The sequence below is a fragment of the Alosa alosa genome, chromosome 9, assembly GCF_017589495.1.
Source record: "Alosa alosa isolate M-15738 ecotype Scorff River chromosome 9, AALO_Geno_1.1, whole genome shotgun sequence".
NCBI classification, from domain to species: Eukaryota; Metazoa; Chordata; class Actinopteri; order Clupeiformes; family Clupeidae; genus Alosa; species Alosa alosa.
In genome coordinates this window covers 19,839,858-19,857,445 of record NC_063197.1, presented here as the reverse complement: position 1 = coordinate 19,857,445, position 17,588 = coordinate 19,839,858, and the positions used below count along the sequence as shown (strand labels likewise).

General features: G+C 41.3%; 1 protein-coding gene across 2 annotated transcripts in view; it reads left to right on the top strand.

The window, feature by feature from the left end:
• Window positions 1-48: 48 nt before the first annotated feature.
• chd1l (chromodomain helicase DNA binding protein 1-like) overlaps window positions 49-17,588 on the top strand; it is a 28,708-nt gene continuing 11,168 nt past the window's right edge. Inside the window, exons 1-12 of one of the 2 annotated variants that reach the window (XM_048252659.1) lie at window positions 49-96; window positions 7,938-8,050; window positions 8,365-8,471; window positions 10,461-10,575; window positions 10,899-10,930; window positions 11,068-11,149; window positions 11,672-11,834; window positions 12,181-12,336; window positions 12,968-13,060; window positions 13,631-13,727; window positions 13,995-14,068; window positions 15,063-15,173. In XM_048252659.1, the coding sequence (XP_048108616.1) occupies window positions 8,027-8,050; window positions 8,365-8,471; window positions 10,461-10,575; window positions 10,899-10,930; window positions 11,068-11,149; window positions 11,672-11,834; window positions 12,181-12,336; window positions 12,968-13,060; window positions 13,631-13,727; window positions 13,995-14,068; window positions 15,063-15,173 (1,054 nt within the window). In that variant the 5' untranslated portion in view covers window positions 49-96; window positions 7,938-8,026. Of the gene's footprint in view, window positions 97-7,026; window positions 7,201-7,937; window positions 8,051-8,364; window positions 8,472-10,460; window positions 10,576-10,898; window positions 10,931-11,067; window positions 11,150-11,671; window positions 11,835-12,180; window positions 12,337-12,967; window positions 13,061-13,630; window positions 13,728-13,994; window positions 14,069-15,062; window positions 15,174-17,588 lie in introns of those variants that run through there. The other variant, XM_048252658.1, reaches the window with a different exon arrangement.

The window sequence follows — 17,588 nt, the reverse complement described above, 5'->3', positions numbered from 1 at the left end:
TTAGTTTTGTGGTTGTGTATTTCCATGGAGATACTGCTACCAGAAACTTATTCCCAAGGGTCAACACTGATGTGGTTAAATGATGACAGGACTTTGGTAGGTTATGGAGTTAACAGAGAAGCATGGGATATTTTGCCATGAAAAAAAACCTTATATTAACAATACCCAATAGCTGAGAGTTAGTCAACTTCTTTGCTCAAGAAAAACTATGTTCATGTAGATGTCTGTATTCTGTTTATTTCAGCTGAGTTATCAGTGTGTAGGCCCAGGCCTACTCGACTGAAGGAGCTTAAAGGAAAATTCCGGTGTGATATTGACCTAAAGTGTATTGAAACATGATACCGAGTGTGAAGGTATGTCTCATAGCCCATCTCGGCTTGTCCCCTGCACTCCAAAATCTGGCGCTAGTTAGCCGATGCTACCAACAGCTTTTTCAATAGTGGTGCTTCGGCATCGGGCTAGCCATGCAAATAAATCACTGTTTTACACCCATTTACGAGGCTCAATGTATCTCCGCACTTCATTGGTAGACTTCCGAGGGCCCGGACATTTAAAACGAGACATTGAGAACTTTGAAAAAGAACTGGTAGTTTACTTACAAGACGATTTATACAGACAGTATCTTCACGAAGTTTAGCATTTGCAGCCATCTTGAATTTAGTCACGATAAGTCGAGCAATGAGTAAGAATGAACAGGTATGATAAGGGATCAGATTCCAAAAATAATTCAGTGGAAATGCATGGATTCCAGTCGTTGCTCGACTCGCCCTCGGAAGTCTACCAATGTTTCAATACACTTTAGGTCAATATCACACCGGAATTCTCCTTTAAAAAGAACTACACTCCAACCCACTCTATGTCATATTTTCTCACTTTTGTCACATATTTTCTCATGTATTGATCTTGTTGAAGACTGTAGGCCTACTTACCATGCATGCTGATAATAAATCTGACTGTGGGTCTGCTGAACAATGTAGGTCTATATGACATGTTTATCCAGCCATGTCATTTCATCCACTGCTAATCCACTGTCAACATTTAGCTTTCCAAAAACAGGAGATTTTTTTTTCTTTTTGGGGGGTGAGGAGGAGGTCAGTGTTTATACCGGATGTGTGTTTGCATATTTAATACGTTTTTCCTACCCTTGACCCTAATAGCCGGGCCAACTATAGGCCTATATCTAATCTCCCTTTTCTGTCGAAAATACTAGAAAAAATAGTGTCCAAACAAATTAGTGCCTTCTTACTTATGAATAAAATCGAAGAATTATATCAGTCTGGTTTCAGAGCTCACCACAGTACTGAATCAGCCTTAGTTAAAGTTTTTAATGACCTCCTCATTGCTGCCGATAATGGACATATATCAATTTTAGTCCTACTGGACCTCAGTGCCAGGGCTTGAAAACGAAATTATTTTTCAAACGTTCCGTTCCGAACGGTTCAGATAGGCCTATGTTTAGCGTTTTCGTTCTTGCATGCGTTCGCCACCAACATATCGGTCCTGAACGGTTCGAACATAAAATATCGTTCGTTCTTAAAGTTCGGCAGTGTTTGGCGGGCCTATCAAGTCTATTTTTGTGGACTTTACCTTAGAATAGGCGTAGGCTACTCATTATTTCCCCTTGATTTAGCCTATATACCGTAGCTATGGCCAAAAATAATAAATCACAGGCGGCATCCAAAACATTCAGATGGGCTATCCATCCCATAGCCTACAGACTTACTGTAGGCCTAACCTATGCCTATAAATAATTTCTTATCAAAAATATTTCTGGATCGTGCTAAACTCCTTACCTGGTTGTAGCCTTTTGGAGTTTTATCCATATGGAGATCTTCAAAGGCTTGCGCTATAATTCCAACCCTGTTTATAAACGAACCTGTCTGTTGCTGACAAGGCCTATCTCAAATTTCCTGTTTAACTCTTCTAGGCTACATAGAATAGGCTATAATTGGCGCTAAAACATTTCAAATCCGACTTTAAAGCGACAAGGCATGGACAGGCAAAATAGGCTATTACGCATAGGCTACAAACAATTTCCAAATCAGTTTCAGTAGCCTACGCCAGTGTTTCTCAAACTTTTACAGACCAAGGACCACTTAACCATTAGAAAAAACCTCACGGACCACATAGCTAATAGACACAATAGGCCTACTCACTGAACCCACCTTGCTTATTGTCTTTGCACCTTGCTTATTGTGTCAGAGGATTCATATGATTTAAATTGGCATAGCTTACATAGGCAGTATTGCAGAACTTTGGATTTACATACAAGTTGGTTCAATATTGCAAACTTATATCTATATTATTTTTTACAACAGCTCGCGGACCACACTTTGAGAAACACTGGCCTACGCTTCACGAAGCTGGCCTAAGATCGAAGTGGCAGGCGGATAGGTTACACTACAACAGCAAGACAAAATATACCCATTTGGACCAAAGGTCCATTTATTAGATTTTTTATTTCAAACTGCAGAAATCAAATTATTAAGCTGTTATATAGAGAAGCGAAAAAAACCGTTATTAACCGGTTTGTGGATTTCAGAATAACGTTTCTGTTCGGAACAGTTGAAGACCATTTGTTTTTCGTTTCCGTTTCCGGCTCCTCGTAAAATTCCGGTAAAAATTCCGTTAGTTTTCGGTTTTCGTTTTTCGTTCCTTGAACCCGGTTCAGAGCCCTGCTCAGTGCTACAACCGACACCATAGACCATGACATACTACTTCACAGGCTTGAACATTTGATAGGCAATAAAGACTTAGCACTTTCGCTTGGTTTTAGATCATACCTTTCTAACCGCAGACAATTTGTACAAGTCCACAATAAAACCGTCTATCAGACTATGGTAAAATATGGGGTGCCTCAAGGCTCAGTACAAAGGGCCCCTGTTATTTTTTCTCTATATGCTTCCCTAGGCTCTGAAATTAGGAAACATGGCATTAAATTTCATTCTTATGCAGGCGATACACAACTATACCTTTCCATTAAAACCCTGGCCAATTAACTCCGTTAGCCAAACTTGACACATGTATAGAGATATAAAGACATGGATGACAAATAATTTCCTGCTTTTGAACTCCGACAAAACAGAAGTCATGGTTGTAGGTCCTAAAAAGATGAGGGATCCTATCATATCCTATCCTCATCACAGGCTACATTTACTGATCTTCGACTATCCTTAAGTAATCACATAAAACAGATTACCAAAATTTCATTCTATCACTTAAGGAACATTTCAAAGATAAGGAAGTCCTTATCCTTACCAGGCCAGCTGAAAAATTAATCCATGCTTTTTGTAACCTCAAGGATTGATTATTGCAGCGCTCTGTATGCTGGCTGCAATAACACCTGTCTAAGAGCTTACAGCTAATACAAATTGTAGCTGCTCGCACACTCACTAGAACTAAAAAAATATGAACATATTTCCCCTATCCTGGCATCTCTACATTGGCTGCCTGTTAAATGTCGCATTGACAGTGATGGAGGAAGTACTGAAACTCAGTACTTAAGTAAAAGTACAAATACACAGAGAAATATTTACTTTAGTAAAAGTAAAAGTACCACAATGACAACCCTACTTAAGTAAAAGTAAAAAGTACCTGCTTTTAAATGTACTTTAAGTATTAAAAGTAAAAGTATTTTGCATAATGATTTATTATCTTAATATCTATATTCTAAAGGAAAAATCAGTATGGGCTGTGGCATTTTATAGTTTTTAGGTTATAGGCCTACTCGACTAGATAGTTTTAAGCTCAAATGCAATTGTGCTTACCATCTGTGGCCCTAGTTTACATTCTGAACTACAATTCTAGAGACTGTAATTCTGGATATCTAGGGTGATCTGCTAAGTAAAATATCATTCAGCAAAACACGAGGAGCCTGAAGTTTAGCAGGGGTAGACAAAGGGGCGCGTCGAGATTGGATCGTAATGCCAATTCTGCTGATTGAACAGAAAAGTTGATGAGAAAAGTGTCTTTATGATTAGGTTCAGTTTCACTTGCATGAGGCCTTGCGTGAAAACAGACGAATAAGCTCACATTACCCCCAATTGCAGGCTATGCATCTTTATTTGATCACACATTTTAGAAATATTGCCTAATCTGGAAAATATTGCGTTTTTACCCCATTGATGGTTCATTAATAGTCTATCATTCATTTGTGCCATGGAAATGATCAGGCGATGATGAAAAAAGCATGGGCATAACCTTTTACCATTTTACTGTTTACCATGTTGTTAGTCGCTTTGGTTAAAAAAGCGTCAGCCAAATGTAATGTAATGTAATGTAATAACCTGTAACTTAGCTGATCCGCGGATAGCAATCTCATCGGAGAGGAGGCCCTAACGCTGCAGATAACATACAGAGAAAGGCACAGAACACAGTTGCATGTTCAGTGTAGCCATGGGTCTGGTGAATGAATGCAGATGGCTACAAGCTCACGATTTGCCTGGTCTAAGCTTAAGTTTTAAAGATAGAAGCTGGGCACGTAGCGCTCCAGAATCTTTGGTAGCAACCCCGCCCACTGGTTAAACAAACGGAGAAAAAAATGGTGTTAGAGGTAGGTAGAAATGTAGCGGAGTAAAAGTACAGATAATTGCTGTAAGATGTAACGAAGTAAAAGTCAAAAGTATGCACTATAAATTCTACTTAAGTAAAGTATAAATACGTGGAAAATGTACTTAAGTACATGCGAACGGTATTAGCCGTTACATTCCACCACTGCGCATTGACTTTAAAGTATTACTTCTAACGTACAAAGCCATTAATGGCCAGGCACCAGAATATATTAAAGATGTCCTAGTCTCATATAACCCGCCCAGACCGCTACGATCACAGAATACTGGCCTTCTTGTAATTCCAAGAATCTCAAAAACGACAGTAGGTGGCAGAGCTTTTAGCTATCGCCCACCCCTCCTCAGAATAACCTACCCTCCTCAATTCAATTAGCAGACACCCTCCCTATTTTTTAGTCTAGACTTAAAACATACCTCTTTACTGCCTCCCGTATGGTGCGGTGTGGAACTTGGAATGGACCACCCTGCTGAGTCCTCGTGTGACTGGCACCCCAGTTGCGCGTGAGATGGTGGTCACTGACCATACCTGCGCTGGTGTCGACTACCCCTCACCATGCCTTAGTTATGCCAAGTTATGCTGCTATAGCATAGTGCTGTCATGGACTTCTCATGTGCCACGCCGTACAACCCCCCCCCTCTCCTCTCTCCCCTACCCTCTTTCTCTCAACTCTCACTCTCTTGCCCATTCCCACTATGATTTACTGTAACAATATATAGCACCACTGATCACTTCTTGACATTAACCACATTGATTTCAAGTAATACTAACCCATTCAACATTTCTTTCTTCTCCCTTACTGTACCTCACTTGTGAGGTAGCCTATATCATCACCAGTCATCAACCATCCGTGTGCCTGGCCCTCCTCTTACCCATCCCACCTGAAGTCCCATCCTTGACTGCTGTATTACTGTCCCCTTACCCGGATTCCTGGCCCGTACAGCCCCATCACCTGCCTATGACAACTCTGCCCGGATTCTGGCCTGTCTGCTGACCCACCACCTGCCCCCTCACAACTTTCTTGGACAATTCCGACGCCGGACTATTGCACTTTCTCTCACTAAATCATGATTATGCTTTATCATACCGGATACGTAATCATCCCACCTTTTGTAACTTTCACCTCAGGTGCTTTAAACACCATGTCCTATTCTCCACACCTGACTGTCATGCATTTGTCATTGTTTACAGACCTTACTGTCAGTATTGACCCTAGGCAGATGGGTCCAGGCCCTTGAGTCGTATCTCCAATTCTGGATCTGTTACCCGAGGTTTCTTCCTATATGTATCTCTTGAATTCTAGGAGTTTTTTTTACAGGAGAAAGCCCCTGTTACCCATGGCCTTCCTTCTATCTTTCTTCACTTTTCTTTCTCTCCCTCTTTAACATTTTTTCTCTGATTGCCTACATTCTGTAAAAACTGTTTGACCCATGATACATGTGTAATTGTTTTGGACAACACTATATAAGCACAATAAATTGAAATTGAATTGACGTTTCTGTTAGTGAGTCACGTGTTTCAACACTGATCACTCACATCGTTGAGGTTTTATGTCCTTCAGGGACGGGAGACCTTGCTGTGCTACCTACACATGCCTGTTATGTATCCACCAGCTGCCTGCCTGCAGCCTAGTCCTACTTCCAAAACTCCAAAGCTGCTTGCTGTCAGATTTGGTTCAGAGGGCACAAGTTCAGTGTATCAACAACACTCAATAACAGTTTATGTGATGTGTTAATCAATTAAATTCCCAACAATTTCACAACAGCTGGAGTAGGCCATTCAACTAGCCCGCTTGCTTAAGACGAGACTCAATCTGCGCAGTCGGCACCCGCTATATTTGGGTTTTGGGTTGCCTGGTTTTAGCCTATGACAAAACGGTTGAATTGAAACTAAGTGATCATGTATGTGTAGGGTGTATTTCATACACAATCTGGCAACCTGGGAGATGTCAGACTAATAGAAAAAATGAATGGATCAATGATTTTAAAATTAAGTTTGATGGCCATGCAAATTACGGGAGTTTTCCCGGGAGAAATAACAAAACGGGAGGGTGCTGGGAGATGACCTTGAAATACGGTAGAACCCGGGGAAAACGGGAGTGTTGACAGGTATGTAGCCTAATCTGTGTCATGAATTCCCTTTCTTTTACTGTCTATGTGAATTCCTTGGTCGTTCACTCCTTGGGGATTTCAACAGAGCCAAAACAAAAATGGCTCTGTTATGAACTAAGCAATAGTAATATAATGACTGCATGTCCCCGTCATCTTATTTGTCTACATTTACGGTAGTAAAACCTAGCCTATCCGAAGTTAGAGCGGAGATTACAAGGCCTATGTCACATTGATTTTTTTTTCTGCTGCTGTGGTCTTAAGGCTATGACGCTCAGTGCAATAGGCGCCTACCGTCCAATAGTAACATAACTTGAACCCAAACTCCCGCCTCTTCAAGGAAGTTGTGATATCTACGTCAAAGTGGCGCGCTTCCCTGTATTGATTTGTGACTCAACTTTCACTGAAGTGTTGTTTACATGAACTGGACAAACCATGTCCACTTTTGTTCGAAGAGCGTCTAAGATTCCAGAGAAAGTCCTGTCAGATCTGGATGAAAATGATTTAAAACGCTGGGGATTGACAGGTGCGTGGTGATAACTGGACGACAGTTTAAAGGTGGCTAGCTAGCTGGCTGGCTAACGTTAATTATCTAGCTCCGTATCAACAGCTTGAAGTCATATTTGTTCACTCAAAAAGCCTCTAAATATGTTACACTAGACACACTACTGTAGAAATGTATTGGAAGTCATTTAGGCTTTGTGAATAGCCAGCTCACAGTTTTCCTACAAAGGACCCTAGTAACTTGGATCAGTAAAGTTATGGGTGTGTTGTTCTGAGCATGTCACAACATGCCCCAGACTATTATTAATGGTAGGCTAATGTTATTACCGGTATAATAAGCAACTCTACTATGGCAGTGCGTGCTATTGCGTGCAGTTGACTATAACGTTTACACATAAGGGTAATCAATCAAAACACCAACTTAATCTATACTGTTAAGTCTCTTCTTTTCCATCCTATAACTATTTTGGGTTAGACTTGTTTTCCCAAAACATCAGTTTTGCAGACATTCTGATTGCTTTCTTGAAAGTCATTTCATTGTTTGCATTCTGTTGAAAAGTGTTTGAGTATCAAGTACCAAAAAGATGACTGATTTAAGCCTCCCACACTCTTGAATTATTCATTAGAACATTTTAAATGCTCTTTACAAATGAGAGCAAATTACTACAAATGTTGTCTGTTTCTGTTAACAAATTGACTTTAAATATTGCAAAATAGTTCAGTGGTTCCCTGGTGATCTTGTGTGATTGTATTTCACAGGCATTCAGCTTAGGTCTTATCAGTTGGATGGAGTGAGGTGGCTGACACAGTGCCTGAAACATCAGGAAGGTTGTATCTTAGGAGATGAGATGGGCCTTGGGAAGACATGTCAGGTTAGTTATCATCCAGCTACATATGTCTCTATGATACAATGGAACACACCAGTGATGTTTTTGCCAAAATATCCTATTTTATTGGATACAATAGATTTGCGTTCCTTTACATAGGCTATATACATGTATTATAGCATCCAATCAATGTGTTATGATCAATAAGGATTTTACTGATAGTTCTTGATGTGTAAGTATGCTACATGACTGAATGGATGACTAGCCTATAATTGAATTAGCTAGAAATACATTCTAAGCAACCTATCTTTAACCAGACTGTTCAGTTGTCTTTGATTGTTTCTGTCTGCCTCTTTCAGACGATATCCCTGCTGGTCTACACCAAAGGAGCTTTGGGGAAGGCAGGGCCTTTTCTGGTGCTGAGCCCGCTGTCTGTGTTAGAGAACTGGAGACAGGAGATGCAACGGTAGGAAAGCTGAACATACTGTATGTTGCCCTGGGCTACACCATGGAAGAATTTATATTTATGCCCCTTGGGGTGAATATTCAATGCCATATTTCGGCATGCATTATCAATGTCAGAGACTTTATTCTCCTTATTATAAGTCATTGTTGCATCAAAATGAGTTTGAAGCCTTTATTTTAAGATAAAAAAAATGCATTGTGTGTTGATGCAGTCAGCGATTAGCCTGACGAGCCAGACCCACATTAAAATGTAGGGTCTGGGCACTCACCGTTCGCAGTGCTCAGTCCGAGGGGCGGGATAATCAGTTGTCTTTCAAATTCCCTCTGCATGCAATAGGACAGTGGCAGCGTTATGAGTCCCATGCGTTTCCAACCAGCGGAGCTAGTTGGCCAGTTCAAACGTTTGCCAACTTAATACAAGCTTAACTCGTGCCACACTGTTCGCCAGCAGCAACATCCATCTTATTTGTTTTCAAGTAGCAGGGAATTCAAGCCAAACCGTTGCAACTCTGCCATCAATCATTATGTTAAGCCCACCTAACGACTCTATACATGATTTCATTGGCCTGATTAAGTTTCTATTTCTGGAGCTCACAAGCCAATGGAGAGTTGCTAGACTAGCCCTGGCAGCAAATGTAATTTAATTCTAGGTGCGCGTCTAGATTTCTAGGCTAGTCAGCGATTGCACAGGAAGTCACATTTTGTTCATGTTTATGTTTAAATTTAAAATTATTATGAGACGCTTTTGTCCAAAACAGCGTACAGTACCTTATATTTTAACCAAGGACCAAACGAAACACACCAGGGAGATACTCCTCCCTTCAGTATTTCCATAGAAACTCCACACAGGGTTTTGTTTTTATTTGGGGGACAGATTGAGACCGTTTCTTTTACAGTGTACTCACGAGTGGGCAACTAGCGGATCTTGAGGAGATGATTGCTGAACGTGACAAAAAATGTTATGGGCTTGAAATCACGTATGATCGCTGACTGCACCTTTAAGAGAGCCATCCCCAGAGAACTTAGGTCTACGACCTGCTGGATCTTTTATGACTATACTACTGTTAGGATACATGTATATCTTCTCTGAACTTTCCCATGATTTGTAAAGTTATATTATGGGAAGAAGAATCAATCTCTTTGTGTTTTAATCATTTTCATCTCATTGTTTTGTTTGGACTTTTCTTTGTTAGATTTACAACAGACTTGCAATCCTTAGTTAATAGGCCAGTACTACAGAAATGAAAAAGGGCACTTTTATGCGCAATTTGCAATTGCATTTGCACAATATGTGCAAGTGTCAGCTCACAGCATGAGGCACACAGTCCCTTTAATGTGATCAGCCTTACTTTAGGGAGGCTGTCTTCCCATGAAGTCTGAAGTGGGTGGATGGGCGACTGTTTCTCATTATTACTACATAGCTCTGTCACTTCCCTTTCTCACTTCTATGTCCTGCATGAATGTTTTATGTAGGAGGATGATGGGAGTAGTTCAGGAGGAAATGATGTAACAGGATTTTAGGAAGGATTTTTTGTTTTGAAACATATCATGTGTCACAGTTCATGTAAAGCATGTGATAAGCAGTGGGTGATATTTCAAATTCTTGTACACACTGTTGGCCAAGAAATCACATCTGAATACTGTATATAAATTGATGGTTTTTCACATCCATTTCCATCATAAGTGGCTTACCGAACATCAGCACTCCACTAGGGGGAGACTTTGACCTATTCTCAGTGAGGCATCATCCTTGTCCATATTCATCATGAGATGTCTTTATCTTGACCCCTTCCCTTGATGGTTACTGTCCTCTTTATGACCTGAGACTTTCCTGAAGATGTGTTTAATTATGGTTATGGTTATGGTTTTGGTTACTAAAGTTTCTGGTCTTGCCTTGATTTGAAGCTATTATTTTCAACTAATGTGTTCATATGCTGTCGCTTTGGACAGAAGCGTTTGCCAAACATAAACACGTGTTTGTGTCTCCTAGCTTCTCCCCTGGCCTGTCTGTGGTGTGTTACACTGGAGACAAGGAGAAGAGGGCAGAGCTTCAGACGGAGCTGCTGGACAACGGACACTTTCACGTCTTACTCACTACCTATGAGGTGAGTGTGAGAGTTTACGTAGTTGCATGCGTTTTCAGTGAACATCTGACCCTCTCGCTAGTCCCCACAGGCCTCAGTGCTGTTGGTTTCTTTCCTTGATGAAGGGTAGTTCATCTGTACCATGCCAAGTCTATAAAACAAAGTAATACAAGAACCCCATTGGTAGAGGAAATGCAGTGTTTTGCAATAACATGGACATACAGAGGGGAAAATGAACTGATGAATTTTGTATGAAAGTTGTTTGTATACATGTAGATATACAATATGTTAGACCTGTATTTGAAGACTGAATTGGTTTACAGTATTTTCCTGTTATTTCACAGATGTGTCTTAAAGATTCTTCGTTTTTAAAAAGGTAAGCCTGTGGTTTGTTTTTGTATATAAAGCATACGACTAGAGATAATTCACAGTTCCACTGGGACTGAACACAGTGATGAAACATTCAAATGTTGTATGTGCACATGATCACCAGGCATGCTTGTGTTCCTCTAGGTGGAAGTGGAAGATCTTGGTGGTGGATGAGGCCCACAGGCTTAAGAACCAGAACTCTTTGTTACACCAGACACTAAACCAGGTGCCTACAGTCTTCCTCTCCCATCATAGTCATGCTCATTTCCCCTCAGCCTGTTTTTTATTCCCTCTCCATTTTTCTTCCTTGAATCTGCAAAATTAAATTTCGTAACACTGGTAATTTGATATGTGATGTGTTGAACACTACTCTGAAATTCTGAAAAATCTCCTTTATTCCAGATATTCTTTCCAGATATTCTTGAGTGAATTATGTTTCTTAGTGTCACTCTCCCCATAAGGAGACGGTTCATTCTTGCTGGATCAGAAAACTGATCGCTTTATATTCATTTATATATGAAACAGTCCTCTGTTTTCACACATCCAAAGTTAAGTTTCATAAAGAAGTTCTTTCAAGCGTGGGCCAAGACATTCAAGATTTACAAATAAATAATTATTTACAGTATATAGATATACGGATATTCTAATGACTTTGAGTGAAGTTTCTGATAACTTCAGACACAGAAGTTTTTCCTTGCTCTAAGCCCTGCACTTCTGTCCTCCCCTTGTCCCCTTGTCCCCTGTCCAGTTCTCCGTGGGCTTTAGAGTCCTGCTGACGGGCACGCCCATCCAGAACAACCTGAAGGAGGTCTACTCCCTGCTCAGCTTCATCCAGCCCAGCCTGTTTCCTGCCGACGACGCAGACGACTTTGTCAGCACCTATGCAGACATCCAGACAGACTCGGCCCTGGGTAGAGTATCAGATTGGCTAGTATTAAATTGACATTATTTCGAGAGGAAATTTCAGACAGATGTTTCCGCCGTTATCATATTCTCTGTCGAAACATAGGAATCTTCACTGTGAAGAATGAAATTAGTGAAATGAACCAGAATGTTTCCTTCTTTCATGTTATTCCATTTATGCTCCCTTTTGTACGTGTTTCTAACGGTGATCCATTTCGTTCATATCTATTAGCTGTCAGAAAATGTGTAAAAGATGGAAGAAATGAATGCAGAGTGCAGACAGAAGGCTCCATCCGTATCCTTATTTAAAGTTAAGCATAGATGGCTTAACTGGAACCTCTCTATGGTCCACAGCCCCCGAGCTCCACCGCATCCTGGAGCCTTTCCTGCTGCGGAGGGTCAAGGCCGAGGTGGCGGCCGAGCTGCCCAAGAAGACCGAGCTGGTGGTGTTCCATGGCATGTCCGCCCTGCAGAAGAAATACTACAAGGCCATTTTGATGAAGGACCTGGGTGAGAGGCAGTTACCCACTTTCCTATTGCTCTCTTCCTATGTGGGTGTCTGTGGAATGAATGTGTGTGTGTGTGTGTGTGTGTGTGTGTGTGTGTGTGAATAGGAATGAATGTAGTACTGTAGGTATTTTTATGTGTGACTACATGGTGCTTTGTGTGTGTGTGTGTGTGTGTGTGTGTGTGTGTGTGTGTTGGGGGAGGTTAATGTGGGTAACTGTGTGACTGTAATCAACTGTGATGGTATAGTAGTGGTGAGGTGAATAAACCTCACTTTCCACACCTTAAGAGATGTGCTAGTAGTGGCACATCTTAGGGTTTTAAACAACTTGCTAGCAAAGTCCACCTCCCAGGCCGAGGTGCAGCAACTTCGCAGGTTCATGCCAGGGGCTTAACCGTGCAGTCAAGTGTCTGTTTTGTGTTCAAGTTCAAGTTTCAAGAAAAAGAAAAGATTAACAGTAATAATAATAGTAATTAATACAATAAAATAGATCAAGGAGGAAATAAGACTAAATGAATAATAAATAAACTAAATAAAAATAAATAAATAAAAAATGGGTGTGGGTGTTTGTGGGTGGGTGGAGATGGTGGGGTTGTGCCTTTTCCTGATTCGACTGTCCTTCTCTGACCTCAGATGCCTTTGGGGCAGAGCAGGCCGGTAAGACCAGGCTGCTGAACATCCTCATGCAGCTCAGGAAGTGTGTGGACCACCCTTACCTGTTTGATGGTGAGACCCTCACAATAAAATGTCGACCTGAGATATCAGTTATTTGTCTCAAAGTTGGTGTGGTATTTAGCCACACCAACTTTCAACTTTCTGATACTTTCATCCAAAGTGACATTGACTCGCAACGGTTGGTTCGGGAATCGAAACCTGGGCCAACTGATTTTCAGGCATTGACGTTACCACTGATCCACCATGCCCCCACTATTAGATCTTGTTCACTATTGTGTTTTGAATTTCTACCACAAATTGGGGAGGGTTTGCATAGATGGCTGTTGGAACTGTAGGGGTGCTTCATACAGTTTTTAGCATTGTATCATGTTACTGGTTATTAGTCAAATGAATATGTTCTATGTACTGTAAGGGATAATGGCCGCCGAGGTGTCCCGATATACAGAATTAATGGACAAGGCGGGGGCAAAGAAAGAGTTTCCTTTCGCCAAGTTCAATAATTCCGTATATCAGGACAGCGCGAAGGCCGTTATCCCGCATATCGCCCACTATAGGCAATAGTCATGCCTTTATAGCACGCAAAGGAAACAAACGGTCTCTCTGTGCCATTCTTTGTATTAGGTGTTGAGCCAGAGCCCTTTGAAATGGGTGAACATTTGGTGGAGGCCAGTGGCAAACTGTTTCTACTGGACAGTATTTTAGCATATCTGTGCAAAGAGTGAGTCATAGCCACTTCATTAATGAACAATTTATATTAACAATACAAGGATGGCATTTATTATTTTATTATTGCATGATTTGATTTTTGAATAGAAAAAATATTTTGTGGTAAACCTTTTCATAAATGTGATCTGCCAAAAACTCAGCCTTTGAAATTGTGTGTGTGCTTGTGTGTGTGTGTTTGTGTGTGTGTGTTTGTGTGTGTGTGTGTGTGTGCGTGTGTGCGTATCTTTGTCTGTGTCTGCATGTGCTTGTATACAACCAGGGGCCATCGTGTTCTGCTGTTTTCTCAGATGACTAGGATGCTGGACATACTACAGGACTACTTGGAATATAGAGGTACAGAGAACCGCTGATGTACCAATGTATCATTATGCTTTCAATCATTCATCCCCGGCAAATCAAAATCTATAATTTTTCCTATGAAATGATTGGCCTTGGCCACAGACTCTGAGTTGATATGCTCAGAAACAGACTGTGATTTGAAAATTCTTTCTTTTCACAGTCAACCGTGATCTTATGCCACCCATGGAGAATAGATTCAATTAGATTAGATTCAATTTTATTGTAATTTAGCAGAGTACAGGTACAGAGCCAATGAAAGAACATTACAAACATTAATGCACTTTACCATTATGGTGATGGATATGGTTATGGTACTTGGCAGACATTTTTGTCCAAAGTGACTTAGAGTATATGAACACTACGTGAGTTAATAATAATAGTTTCAGGTAAAGTTGAAAGATCTACATTAAGCATAATAGTAAAAGTAATAATAGCAACAATATCCATAACAATATCAAAAGTCAACAGTGACAATGATGAGTTTTCATTCAACAAAAAACATAAAACGTACAAACCATAACTATATATCATATATAATAAGAAATGATACATGATATGATTATACATTATATGGCTATACTGTGTGTGAAGCCAGATGCTGCTATGCCATGGGATACTATTCTAACTGACACACTAACGTACCTGATTATGTTTATTATGTGAGTTTAGGATAAGAACTGATGAGCATGTTCTCATATGAATCATGTTGAAGTGGTGTTGCTGTAGTCATTTTGCATGTGTAGCTGAAGTCTGAGATCTTTCCTGTTTATAAAGCTTGTGGTCTTTGTGGGGTGAGTTTGACCTCGATGACTCCTTTCACCCATTGAGCACAGCTCTTTCCCTTGCACACACACACACACACACACACACACACACTGCACAATCTGTGGTGTGTGCTCCTGTTTCCTGTATGTGTGTGTATGCTTGCCCCACATATGTTCAAGAAATCTCCGACAGTTTTGTGCTGCTAACTTTGCTGTGCTTGCAGGTTACAGCTATGAGCGTCTCGATGGTTCTGTGCGCGGTGAGGAGCGTAACCTGGCCATCAAGAACTTCAGCACCAAGGATGTGTTTGTCTTCCTCCTCAGCACCAAGGCCGGTGGGTCTCCTTGTAGTAACACGGAACACCCTAATCAGTGTTTCCAACATAATTGAATTCCATTACCATGTCAACAGTTTTTAACAAATTAGCACAGCGTGGTTATGATGCTAACCAGATTTAAGCACAATTTAGTACAACCTGGAAAATCATTGTATGGTGGTCAATGTTGATATTGTGGTGGGTCGCCACAAATAAGTCAATGTGACTGTGACTCTGAATGACTGTGTGCTTTAGATCTGGGGTTCCCAAACTGTGGGGTCCCCAGGGAGGGCATGGAGTTAAGATTTAGAGATAGATCAGAGGACAAATCTCAGTCGTTGAGTACAGTAATTGTGTGTGTGCATGTGTCTGCATGTGTCTGCTTGCCTGCATGTGTGTGTGTGTTTTATGTGTCTGTGCATGTGTATGTGTGTGTGTGTGTGTGTGTGTGTGTTCATGCGTATGTGTGTTGATATGTGGGTGTGTGTGCATGCATGTGTGTGGGTGTGTGCGTACTGTGTGTGTGTGTGTGTGTGTGTGTGTATGTGTGTGTGTCTGTGCTTGTGTGTGTGCGTTTGTGTCTCTGCTTGTGTGTGTGTGTGTGTGTGTGTGTGTGTGAGTGAGTGTGTTTGTTTGTGTGTGCCTGCATGTGTGTGCATGTATCTTTATGTGTGTGTTTGCGTGTGTTCATGAGTGCGTGTGTGTGTGCATGCATAGTGTGTGTGTGTGTGTGTGTGTGCCTGCATGTGTGTGCTTGTATCTTTATGGGTGTGTTTGTGTGTGTGCATGTGTGCGTGTGTGTATGTGCGTGCAAGTGTTTGTGTGCATTTATGTATGTGTGTGTGTGTGTGTGTGTGTGTGTGTGTGTGTGTGTGTGTGTGTGTGTGTGCCTGCATGTGTGTGCATGTATCTTTATGTGTGTGTTCATGAAAGCGTGTGTGTGCATTCGTAGTGTTTGAATGTGCCGGTTATATTGTGTACCGCTTTGTGGTACATCTACTTTACTTAACAAGTCACTACATTGCAGGCATAGACACTCAGCAATGGCATAGCCTACTATTTGCAACAACTATTTGTCTAACAACGCAGCGCATCGACTCTACTTGACCACGCCTCAGCGAGAGAGTGACCCAAAAGGGGCCAGCTCCTGCTCTCGAATATTCAACATCCACAAGTCGACAGCGCAGCCAAGATTCCCATCAAAGTAGCACTTGTCAATGCTAGATCCCTAGCTAATAAGGCATTTATTCTGAATGCCTTTTTTACCACCATAACCTAAATAGATACAACTGTAGACAATTACCACCGACGATTTATTTCAGTTTCGAACTGAATATGTTTGTGTTTAAACGGGCTCACCCACTGCTGTTTACGGTAATCTACCAACCTCCTAAATACAACAAGGACTTCATTAATGATTTTACGGATTTTCTGGCTGAAATAATGGCAAAATATGACTGGGTACATATTGTCGGGAACTTTAATATCCATATTTGCTGCTAGGCTAAGCCGATGGTTAAAGATTTTGTAAATGTCATTCATTCTTTTAATCTGATACAATCTGTGACGGGCCCGCCCTACACATTTACAGGGCCATACACTAGATCTGGTACGGTCATGTGGTATTCCTGTCTATAACCTCGATATATGCCATGCTATTTTCTCTGATCATATGCCCATTTTGTTTGAGTTTACACTACCATGTACTAAACTGCGCACTTAAACACACTGTTGTCGCACAATAAAACCCTCTACAGCCACTGATTTTTCAGCAGCTTTCAAACTTGATGTTAAGTCTCATCAAAACTCACGGCTTAACTGCAACACAGAGGAATTAACATCACGTTTATTCTCTACTTTCAAAATTATTTCTTTGTGACGGTCAAGCTGCAGGGTTAGTACCCCGGAGACCCAGGTTCAAGACCAGGTGGGGTCACTACGCTGGAGTACTAACCCTGCAGCTTGACCGCAACGCCAAAGAGCCAGGCCCATTGGTATGGCAGTCAGAGCGCATACTCAAGTATAGTGACGGTACTCAGTCACACTGCCCTCCCCTTTGGGAAGCTTGCCCATGCACTTCACGCACACTGGCGTTCCTTGTGCAACCACCAGCCATATTTCTCCCATCCCAGGGTGACCTACACACATGCTTCACCCATCTCTGGGGTCAACCTATCCTGTGGGTCCCTCATACAGGACCTCCAACAGTATTACCAGACACCACTAGTACGTTTTAATTCCAAACACATCAACAACTACAGGCCAAAATGCATTTTTGCTAATTGCAGCGCCCCCTAGAGGTCAAAGGTCATCAACATTTTTGAGCGTCCTCCTGATGGGGTCATGAGTCTATGTACTAAGTTTGGTTATGATGAATGAAAGGGTTGCTGAGATATGAGCTCACTTCCTGTTTGGCAGCTTTGCCGCCAATTT